General features: G+C 56.1%; 1 protein-coding gene and 1 non-coding gene across 3 annotated transcripts; both read right to left on the bottom strand.

Moving 5' to 3' along the window:
* Positions 1-2,743: 2,743 nt before the first annotated feature.
* ODC1 (ornithine decarboxylase 1) lies at positions 2,744-10,704 on the bottom strand. 2 transcript variants are annotated; one of them, XM_039231061.1, is made up of 12 exons: positions 10,499-10,704; positions 8,023-8,165; positions 7,801-7,934; positions 7,359-7,532; positions 6,990-7,162; positions 6,583-6,717; positions 6,381-6,462; positions 6,111-6,194; positions 4,946-5,108; positions 4,752-4,864; positions 4,275-4,489; positions 2,744-3,771 (listed from the first exon to the last, which is right to left on the bottom strand). In XM_039231061.1, the coding sequence occupies exons 3-12, from the start codon at positions 7,900-7,902 to the stop codon at positions 3,627-3,629; spliced, it is 1,386 nt and encodes a 461-aa protein (XP_039086992.1). In that variant the 5' UTR covers positions 7,903-7,934; positions 8,023-8,165; positions 10,499-10,704; the 3' UTR covers positions 2,744-3,626. The 2 variants fall into 2 exon arrangements, with proteins under 2 accessions (XP_039086992.1, XP_039086993.1); XM_039231062.1 differs by having other exon boundaries at positions 8,023-8,169.
* LOC120231167 lies at positions 9,091-9,222 on the bottom strand. The gene has a single exon (XR_005528276.1). It is a non-coding gene; the product is annotated as a small nucleolar RNA SNORA42/SNORA80 family (small nucleolar RNA).
* Positions 10,705-11,305: the final 601 nt, after the last annotated feature.

Below are 11,305 nucleotides of genomic sequence, written 5' to 3' on the forward strand. Positions count from 1 at the left end.
GTCAGAAGCTGCGGGGGCCCGGCCACCTCGCAGGCCACCTCTGGTCATGACCTTCCCCATTCTCGAATTAGCAGGGAGGACGGGAAACACTCCTCCTCCGAGAAATAGCAGCGAGGGCTTCTCAGGTGTTTTCACTCCGTGTACTAACTTCTGAGCTTCGTTAGCAAGTGCCGGTGAGGGATCGAAAGCCAGGCAGGGGGAGAGCCTTTCACGGGGAGAGGCCACGGTGGGGCCGCATCTACACAGCTCTGGGTGCCCACCTGAGCAGGGCCCCGGAGCCAGAGGCGCTGCTGCCCCAGGCGGGGAGGGGGACTGAGAGAGCCGGAGCCAGGAACTGCATCCCCACCCTTGCTGGGAGAGAGGACGCTCATTCCCACCATGGCTCTTTTTCTTCAGGAAGTGACCAGGAGCCAAGCTGGCCAGGGAAGCAGGGACCTATTTGCTGTTAGATGCTCTGGACTCGCTGGCTTCCCTCGGATGAGTCACTTGGCCTCTCTGGGCTTCACGTTCCGCAACGTATTGGTAAACTAGGAAAAGCACCAAGTGGACGTGGGAGTCACATGACCTGCCTCTTTCACAGCGTGGGACTTGAGCCTCGGGTTCATTCCCGAGCCTCTTCCCTCACCTGGGAGACTTGTAGTTTCTTTTAAAAAACCGGTAATGCAGACACGTGTATTAGTGCCTATGCGGTCAGTCTCCACCCTGCTCCTCAGGCCCCGATTCCACCGCCAGCAGTTCATCGGCTCTTCCAGAAAGGCTCTGTGCGCATCTGCCCGTGTGCGTCCACACGGCAAGCTGGGTGGGTGTGTGGCCCGGCTTGGCTTTTCCACAGCTGCACGCTGCCCCCCACCCTGCTCGCTCTTGCTCTGGCCCCGCAGCTCCCGCAGTCTGCATCCTTCCTTCCGGCGGCCGTGGTCCCGGTCGGCTGACCTTCAGGGCCCTCTCGGACCTGTGGGCTGTGTCCAACACGTGCTGTTACAGCGCACAGTGAAAAGCCCGGAAGAGGGTTTCTGTCAGAAGGTTCTTAGAACTGCCCGCTCAGGGAGCGAGGCCTATTTTTCATATGGCCGAAGTGCCTGCACAGAGGTCATCCCCGCAGGCCCCTTTCCGTCTAGCGTCGGTGCACCTGCTTAGCCGGCGCCCCAGGAACCCTCGCCTCCGCCCACCTGGCGTGCGATCCGCATCCTCAGTGTTCATGGCATCTCTTGGCTTGGGAATCTCATGCCCGCAGGCTTCTGTCTGGACCCAGATTCACGTCCTGCCTATCGTCTTTTTCCTGGGGCGCTTCCGGTGCGAAGAAAGTTAGACGCCGTTCGTGTGCTTCCCGTCGGTCCCTTACCTTTTGGACCTCAGATGTCTCCTAGTTTGGCGGCCCAACCCGTTACGAGCACTCCTAGGGCGCCCCGAGGCGTAAGGAGCGGGGGACTCCGGGCGGCCGCCCAGTTTCCGCGCACGACCCGCCCGTCCCTGGCGCCTGCCGTGGGCCCGGCCAAGATGCCCCCCGAGTGAGCGGGTTGCAGAGCCTGCCAGGCCCTGACCGCTCGCTGCCTTGGACCCTGGACCAGCAGCCGGAGACCCCAGGGTCCCCCCCCACGGAAGGCCTGTCGGTCTCCAGCACCTGCAGGAGAGAAAGGTCACCTGCTGCCTTGGTGGAGGCCCAAGAGCCACCATCCCGTCGCGCTGCAAGTCTAGAAACGTCCAGTTTCTGTGAATGAGCGGCCAGCGCCATCTCTAATGCCCGTGCGGCCGGCTGGGCCGTGAGAGGGGCTCGGGAGGTGTTCGCACACACGGCCACCTGAGATGCCACCCTCCCTACCCTCACTTGCCTCCTGCGGGTGTCAGGACCAGAGGTAGACGCTGGGCCCGGGCCAGGCTGCGTCACCCTCCAGCCCGAGTGTGGTCCCAGCAGGGCCGAGGCTGAGGCTCCCGGCGGCCGCAGCGGGCTGCCAGGGGTCAGGTTGAGGCTGTCCTGCGGGGGGGGGGGGGGGGTAGGGGACGGCCCGCGGCGGGTTCTGTCCCCACCGGCCTGCTGGCTGGACAGCATCCTGCCTCACGGGCTTGGACTGGAGCAGTCTGCCCAGGTCCCCCCCATCGAAGTTCATTGCTGCCCCTGTGAGGTCTCAATTCCTTCCCGTTAGAGCAGAGGGACCGATGTCCCCAGAGCCCAGGCGCGGGGACCAGCTCCCATTTCTCCACGGATTCCTCTGTCCTGAACATCCTGAGGAACCAGGGAAGGACGTGCTCGCACAAGTGGGACAAGCTGCTGAGTGAGAGGTTTCTCCCACCCCCCCCCCCCAAGCTCCTGAGCAAGGAGACTGGCTTCTCAGGTCTAGGCAGGGAGGGCAGGGGGGTGACGAGCCCTGGCCAAGCCAGGCGGAGCAGCTAAGAGGGAACTGGGGTCTTGGGGGAAGGTGGCTTTTTCGGAAAGAGCCCTCCCCTTCAAATCCCCGGGTCGAGGCCCCAACACAGCAGATCTGGAGGCTCGGCTTCGGCGTCCGAGGCGCCACACCTTCCCCCCAGCACCGTCTCTGGTCTTGCCGGGCGCCTCCCGGCGCGCAGCACGGCTCAGTGGCCGGTGGGGACCGGTGGCCTAGTGGAGGCAGGCCTGCCTTCCCCCCGTCCCGCTACCACAGGGACTGGACATTCCCATCTTGGGGGTTACACGGCAGGGGAGCCGGGAGTCCTTTTCCGGGGCAGGAGGAGGAAGAGAACACAGAAGCCAGTGGACAAGGTCAAAGCAGGCAGAAGTCTACACCACACGAATCGTCACTGCATTTATTAAGGTAAGATGACTGCCAAATGTTGTAGCACATTCCTAACTTGCAGCTACACAGCCCGTCCCGGGGGAGGAGACAGCGGGGAGGGGAAGGTCGGTCCCGAAGGCGGTGCGCGGGGGGGCTCCACGGGCCCTCCTTCCCTGGGCACGGGCCCTGGACAGACAGTCGACCAAGGGGTCTGGACCCTCCCTGCACCAGCCGCTTCTGTGGACGCGCCGGGGGGCTGACCCGGGCCAGCAGCCGAGGGCTCGGCCCTCGTCCACGCTTCTCCTGCCTGCGCGTGGGCTGGACCGGACCCCCAGCCAGCTTTAGACAGGCCTCGCACGCTTGAAATAAAAATGCCGGAAGAGGAAAGGCGGCATTTTGATGGCTTTTCAAAATACTGAAAACCCCTGGCTCTGAGGCCCACCGGGCCAACTTCCTCGGCAGCAGCGGGGGCAGAATGTCAGTTCCGACAAAACCCACTCAGGTGAGCCATGTGGAGTGGACACACCGTGAAAAATTCCCCAATGCCCGATTATTTCAAGATACTTTATTTTCAAAACAGGTCACAGCACTAAGCCTCGGTCGGGCCCGTTCCGCCGCCACCCAAGCTACAAACGCTTGCTCAGCGGCCGAGGGGCGCGCTTTAGTAGCACGTTTGAAAAGTGAATAAAAATCCATATAAAACAAATATTCAAATAGTTTCCATAGGAACACAGATAAGTGACCCTCTCCTAGTCTTCGGTATCGTCGCGTCTGTGCCAACCCTACTTACAGACATTTCCAACCTAGCGGTAATTAAGTTAAATGGCCCCCCAAATCCTGTAATTCAGGCCACGCTCGAGGTTGGCAGCTGCTGCGCGGCGCCTACACGTTGACACTGGCCGAGGCGCAGGCGGCCGGGGGGCGCTTCATGCCGCTCTCCTGGGCACATGATACGGGCAGCGCGCTCACGTCCTGCTCCTCCAGCCCGGGCGGGAAGTCGTGGTTCTGGATCTGCTGCATCAGTTGCCTGAGACAGAAGCAACACAGTCAGAGACCCTGAGCCACCCAGCCCTGGGCAGCCGCGGCGCGAGGGTGGCTTCTTCGGGAGCCTATTGCCTCCTCGGTCACTATGTGGTCAGGAAGCAACTCAGTGTTCCCAAGGCGAGCACTTCTTCGGAACCATTCTTTCGGGAGCAGGGAAACCACAGGCCACACACGTCTGTTAAAATATTCTAGTTACGAGGAAATGGCCTCATCGCTCTTTTTTTGATATAGTTACACCTTTGTAAAAATGTGAAAGGAAGTATAGATTGGTATTAAAATTTTCTTTCCATCTGTGTTTTCCAAGTTATCTAAAGCATATATATATCCTTAATACAGGCAGAAAATAAACTATGTTTTAAACGTTACTCGTATTTAAGTCGATCAGAACAATTTCTCACTCAACCAAATGAGAGCCAGCCAAAACGCAAGAAGAAATCTATTCTCCAGAGGAGCACCCGCACGCCCGCCCGGACTCTGGGTACTAACCATGTTGGCCCCGACATCACATAATAGATGGTCGGCCTCTGGAACCCATTGAAAGTGGAGGCAGCAGCGACAGTGTAAGCACCCATGTTTTCAAAGAGCATCCAATCGCCCACGTGCATCTCGGGCAAGTCACAGCGCTCAACGATGCGATCAAGGCCATCACATGTTGGTCCCCATATGCTGGTTGAGTAATACTTCTCATCTGGTTTGGGTCTCTGCATTGAAGAGAACAAAATATACCTAGTTAATGCCTGCTAGGACCCAACATCTTAACTGTTGTAGGGATCCTATTCAAAAGGTACAGGGGCGCCCGGGGGGCTCTTGATTTTGGCTCAGGTCGTGATCTCGCATGTTCGCGGGCTCAAGCCCCACACTGAGTTCTGCAATGACAGTGTAGAGCCTGCTTGCGATTCTCTCTCCCTCTCTCTACCCCTCCCCTACATGCTCTCAAAATGAATAAACGTAAAGAAAAGGTACCTTCTGCAGAAGGGGCTTCACGTGTGCATGATCATAAAGGATGCAATTAAATGATCCATATACTCCGTCATTCACGTAATACATAAAGGTTTGTTCACTGGACTCATCTTCATCTGGAAAGACAGACTGGTCTCAATTATCACATTTTGTACCCACTTACAGTCATGCATGCAAGGATTCATCTTTATACACACCATCGGAGCCTGTCTGTTCCTTTACTACAAGCTTTTTGGCAATGATATTCACTGCGAGCGTGAAGGCTGATGCGACGTAGTATCTGCCGGGCTCAGCTATGACTCGCACGCCCGAGTCTGCCGGGAAGTACTTGTCCAGTGCAGGGTTAATAACGCTGGTGATCTAGGAGAGAGAGACCAGAAAGGTCGTCATCAAGGGGAACTCACGTGGAAGAGCAAACACCAGTGCTCTGTGAAGCAACATAAAGTATGAGATGTGAGAGCAGCCATCAGCAGGGAGGCTTAGGATCCAGTAACAGCAGCAAAAGAAAAACATAATTATCCCCCTAAAAACCAGCCTGCGTGTACTTTGTGGTTTCATCTGGACTCCCCTCCGGACCCTCCCATATCCTTTTAAGATGTTATGCGTTAAGACTCTATCAAGTGATAGCATGAATTTATTACTGCCTACTGAGATATCAAGGTGCTGAAATACATGAAACACATGCCAGTTATCCCACTATTCTGCCTGGCTCATAAAATCTTTACAAGCTGGACCTAGTTCACAAACTCAACCACGTCGTAATGGTCCAATTAACAATATGTCCACTTTAACTTCCTAAGTGACTCAACAATTAAAATGAAAAATATAAAATCTAGAAATAGCACATGGGGCAATGATGTAGTACTGAAGTCTGCATGCTCCATTTCTTTCTTTTTTTTTTTTTTTTAATATTTTTATTTCTAGGAGAGAGAGAGACAGCGTGAGCAGGGGAGGGTCAGAGAGAGAGGGAGTCACAGACTGAAACAGGCTCCAGGCTCTGAGCTGGCAGTCAGCACAGAGCCCGACGTGGGGCTCGAACCCATGAACCGCGAGATCATGACCTAAGCGAAAGTCGGACGCTTAACCGACTAAGCCACCCAGGTGCCCCTGCATGCCCCATTTCCTAACAGAATCAACTATCTTCCAAGATCTGGGGGGAAATGCACTCATTTTAGCTTTCAAAACCCAAGGATATATTAAATACAACTTTAAACAGCACACATCATACTGAAAATACCACATTATTTTTATGTTGGTACAATTTCTTTTGAGATTAGTGAAAAACACTTAAGTCTTTTAAAATGCTCCAAAGTGGAACTTGCTAACATAGCTATGAATATTAAGAGTTTCTGTTATAATTACCTCTTCAAATTTAAGCTTTACATCCTCGGACCCAGGAAAGCCACCACCGATATCAAGCAGATACATGTTAAAACCAACCTCGGCCTAGAGTCAAGAAAAGCCAGTCAACGAGTAGTCAGATTGATACCAAGTCTTGAAACTGTATGCAGCACATGGGTTTAAGCCTCTGGAATATGGGAGGACTTCAGCAGGTTAATTCTAGAATGAAGTCTCGTCACTGACAGCCCTGCCCCTCCCCCCACCCCCTCCCCCGGGTTTACATGTACTCACCCCCATGTCAAAGACACAGCGGGCATCGGAGATGGCCTGCACAAAGGTCTCAGGATCGGTACAGCCACTTCCCACGTGGAAGCTGGGGCAGAGAAAGGAGAATATAGATTTCTTGCTATTTCTGCAAAGAGCGATTTCCAGAAGACCCACGAAAGGTGCACCGCCTGAGATCTCAGCCTCCAGGCCACCACCCTGAGCTCACCTGACACCGATGACATCAATATTTAGCTCTCTCGCCCGTTCCAAAAGCAGCCTGCTGGTTTTGAGTGTGGCACCAAATTTAACACTGAGGCGACAGACTGCTTTGGAATCATCGGTCGCAATCCGCAAAACCAACCTAGAAGCAGGAAGATTGTATCAAATTTCCCATGACAGAGAAGACCACTTACAGCCACGGTTAAAATAGCAAGGATCTGGGGCTCTGATATTCTGTGGTTTGAGCTTCTTTCAGTTTTTACTCCAGGAGTTCTCCGGATTTTCTACTTTGCCTCTGACCCAGCACACTTTTGTACTTTACTCAAAGTACAGAAATCTCAAAACTGGAAATCGGAGTTCGATAATATGCATACCCTGTATCGGACCCTGCCCAAAAATGTAGTAGTAACTCACTTCGCCTTTGGATGAGCTCTGGCAACTTTCATCAACTCAACTTCACTGTCAAAAGTCATCATCTGGACTCCATTATTGGCAGCATACTTAATCTGAGACACCTGTTTACAAGGATTTGCATAGATGATCCTCTCCGGAGGCACCCCGAGACTCTGCACCAACTGGATTTCGGTCTGAAAAAGATCATGCATTATATACACACAGCTAGCTAATCAAGGAAAGAAAAAGACAAGTATGGCGGCTGTCACAGGGCCCCCCCACTCTTAAGGATGATTGCCCAGAGAATCACACAACTTTGATTGACCCGCCCTGTTGGGAACACCAGCGCCATTTTATGTCATCGCCCCGGGGCCCTGCTGCTTTGCTTACCTTGCTGGCACAGTCAAACCCTGTCCCGATGGCAGCTAGGGTCTTCACTATGGTTCTGCTATCGTTGCACTTCACTGCGTAGAAGGGGGTAACCCGAGGAAGAGCTTTTAACCACCTCAGATGTTTCTTTAGAATGTCTCCCAGATCCGCGACATAGAAGGCATCCTTGTCATCCTGCAGATGGAGTGGTTGCAGGGACTCATCAGCACCTTAACAATACATCCCGCATGCAGCCCCCCATCATTCCCAACGAACCCTGTCATTCTACTCCGTCACCGGCAGGAACATCCCGGTTACCGCCGGGTGATCCACAGCTAATAAATCCTAAATCCCTAACAGGATAGGCAAGTTCCACTACATTCCCTTAAGGCCCCACCGAAGCTCCCACTCATCTACCCAGCATTTCACAGCTGCGCCGCCAGCGAGGACTTAATGTACTTACAGAAGAGGAAACTTCATTGATTTTTTGGTCCAGAATGTCCTTGGCCGTGAAGCCTTCATCGAGGAAATGGCAGTCAAACTCTTCATTACTGAAGCTGTTCATGGTTTCTTGCTGTCCCTCTGGAACGTGACACACTGCAAACAGGGTGGAGAGACTCACTCAGAAGCCACTGCAATACTTAGGAATTCTTCACCACCACCTGCGGCAACTGCGAATACTTACACGGAAAACTAAGAGATGGAATTTAAAGGAATTATTGCCAGGTTTTCACAAAGGCAATTCTCCGGGACTCCAAGTCCCCCCTGAGGAAGCGCGTGCCCTCGGTGCCGCAGTGGAAAAGTTCTGATAAACACGGAGCTCGCCGTCTACCTTGGGAACACATCAAACGCAAAGATCAGCACTGACTGCACGCACAGGAAGCACCCTCCGCACTGGATTCGGGAATCGCACTATTCCAGGCGACGTCCCGTGACTCCACAAACCTCTGCGCCACCCAAGGACAGCACAGCTCCAACTCTAGACTTGAAGCCACGCGCTACAATCCCACATGCAGCACTGTACATCCCAGAATAAGCATTTCAAATATTCACGCTAAGAAACCTGCAGAAAGTTGGCTTCAGAATCTTCACCTAGCTCACTTATGTGGGAGAAATGTTATAGCAGCCAGTTTACTCAATTTCAGAGACAGTTTAGGTTTTCAGGAGCTTAAAATGGCGCGATGCTAATTATTGAAGGACATCATAGAAACATCTCGCTACTTCCTATTTTCACTCAGTCTTGCACAGAAACCCTTTTAGGGACTCCAAGGCCTCGTGGAAGTGTCTTAAGGCTCCACATACTGAGTGCTCTTAAGTTTCCTAAAAATTTTATGAACCAGTTTTTATGCTAGTTTATTTTCAGGCCGGGCCCGTGTGTGTTTTAAAAAGTGCCACCTCCCCATCAGGACAATGTACCAGAGCTGCCGTATCTGCTCAGCGATCGGCAGTGTGGAGTCAGTGCTGGCTCCTGTCCAGGGAAGGGAGCACAGCTCTGACCAGCTCTTCTGTCCTCACAGGCGCCCGAATAGTGGCTTAGCTACTGACAACAATCACAAGGATGTAATTTCTGGCTAGCTTTACACGAATAACAAAAATAACAGCAGTGTATGTGAATCACGAATAAGCAGAACTGAAGCTCGTCACGATCCGAGCCCCTGTCCTCGGCCTTCATGAAATGTGACACTGGTAAAGGAGTGACCACAGAAGGGCTGACTGTAACCTACTTAACGTCTGCCAGGCGGGGGGCTGTTTTCAGTGTGCGGCCCGCTTCAGTGCCCGCAGCCTACGGCGGAGGCCAGGCAATGGTTCGGGGCCACCTCTGCTGTGGCATGGGACACTATGAGAGGCCCAGGGGGACGGGCCCACCATAAATCCAAACCCATGCGTGGCAGCACTTGTCTTGAGGCCTGATCTAAAGGAATGTGGCTTTTGGGCCATCAACCTGTGTGGCCTAAAGCAGCCCCAGGGGACGGCGAGGGACTGAGGGGACAGCAAGCCTGTTTTGGCCTTGTAACCAACACGCCACACAGGTTCGCTGGGTGACAGACCGGCTAGTTAGGGTGTATCCTGAAGGCAGTGCTGCCGCTTACACCTGGGGGTTTATGACTTTACCACCCGGCGCTGCTCAGTGCCTTTGAGAGGTTCCTTTCAGTGACCCGCAATATAGAGAAACCTCACCTCGGGCTGCTCTGTGCAGCCAAGGTACTCAAAGCGCTGACTCAACGGGCACAAGATCGCACTTTCCTACTACGAAGTTCTTTCCTGCCAACTGGGAAATATTACAAGAGAGACTTAAACAACGGAAAACGTCCCACAAGTCTCTAAATTCTGCCCAATCTCAGGTTTACGGACACGCAACACGTTCTTTGTGCCCCTCGGAAACTTCCACACGCTCCCCAGCGGTTTGGGATTCTCAAGCCCCCGCAGTCAGCTTTGTGTTGAAAACCCCAGGGCCGCCTCCTCCACGAGGGCCTGTTCGCCTGGGCTGCGGCTCTTCGTAAATCACGAAACCAAAGACTTCCTGAGCGGACAATTCCAAGGCGCAGCGAATGGAGAATTTATTAGCGCCGTCACCGTGAGGCTGTCTGAGCCCTGAGGACTCCGGCCGATTTCTAGATCGGGTCGTTTCCTCTGCACGCGAAAACGAAGAGGTACGAAACCCCCAGGACAAAACGGTTTGCCTCGTCCTAACAAGTGAGAGGAGCGAGGGGAGCCCGAGACCCGCACCGGCTCGCGCGAAACTCCCCTGCACCTGCCGCCGGGCTTGCCACACGCGTCTTAAAAAAGAATAGCGGTTGAAGGAGCCGCGGCCTTGCCATCAGCTTCCGGCTCACGACACTCTCTGACGTGGTTCGGAAGAGGTGAAACTCCGGTCCCCTCCAGCCCGAGCTGCCCTAAGCCGGGGCCATCGCGGGCAGGACGGGCCGCGCCGGTGCGAGGGGGGCCGCTCCGGGCCCGGGGGCCGGCGCCCCGCTTCACGGGGGAAACCAGGCCCCCGGAGGGCAGCGATCGCCGGGGCCGGGGACCCGCAGCCGGCTCGGCGACCACGTGTCCCTCACGGCCCCAGGCGCGAGGTCGGTCCCCGGCCTCGGGCCCCGCGCGCAGGGACACGTGGCCGTTCCCCCTCCTGCCTCCCAACCGCCCGGACGCGCCCCTCTCACCTTAGAGCGCACTGGCGCCGCGGGCCAGCCCCATGGAGATGCCGCCGCCGAGCGCGCAGGACCGCCGGCCGCCCCCGTCAGCCGCCCGCCCGCCGCCTCGCTCCCTCCCGCGGAGGACCGCCGGCCCGAGGTGGCGCCGGAGCTCTGGCAGAGGGGCGGCGGCGGCGGAGGCTGAGGGGACTGACAAAGCCGACGGGCCGCCGCTCCGCTACTTATAGCGCCGCGCGTGTCGTCATGGAGACGCACCAGCTCAAACCAGCCGCGATCGGTTCCGTCCGGGCGTCCTCCGAGCAAGGGGGCGGAGCGTGGTGGCTGCGGCCAACCCGCGGCCGCACGCAGGGGCGGGGGGCGCGGGTAGTTCAACGTCAGCAGCTCCGAGCGCCGCCCGGCCCGCCCCCGGCCGCGCGCCCCTCCCGGCCGCGCGCCCCTCCCGACCCCGCGGCGGTATTGCGCACGCGCATAACGCTGCAGGAAGCCTCCGGCGGCCTCGCGCCCCTGCCGGCCCTGCGGCAGACAGGCGCACGCGCACGACGCCGCGAGGCACCCCCGGCGGCCTCGCGCCCTTCCTGGCCCTGCGGCGGGACCGCGCACGCGCATCGCCCCGCAGGTCCCGGGTCTGTCCTGGCGCCCGCCGTTCGCCTGGGTCTCAGCCTCGCGGCGGGAGCCGGCCCCGCGGAATTGCAAGACCTGCTGCCGACCGACGGCGAATTTCAGCATCTGTGCGGGGCAGAACTGTCCTTCCACTTGGCTTTAAATGTCTCGTGCCCTAGAGCAGAGAAAAGAGCTCGTGGGCGCGAGCGGCCACGT

Source organism: Hyaena hyaena, unplaced genomic scaffold (genome assembly GCF_003009895.1).
Source record: "Hyaena hyaena isolate Hyena2069 unplaced genomic scaffold, ASM300989v1 scaffold_53, whole genome shotgun sequence".
Classification (NCBI taxonomy): Eukaryota; Metazoa; Chordata; class Mammalia; order Carnivora; family Hyaenidae; genus Hyaena; species Hyaena hyaena.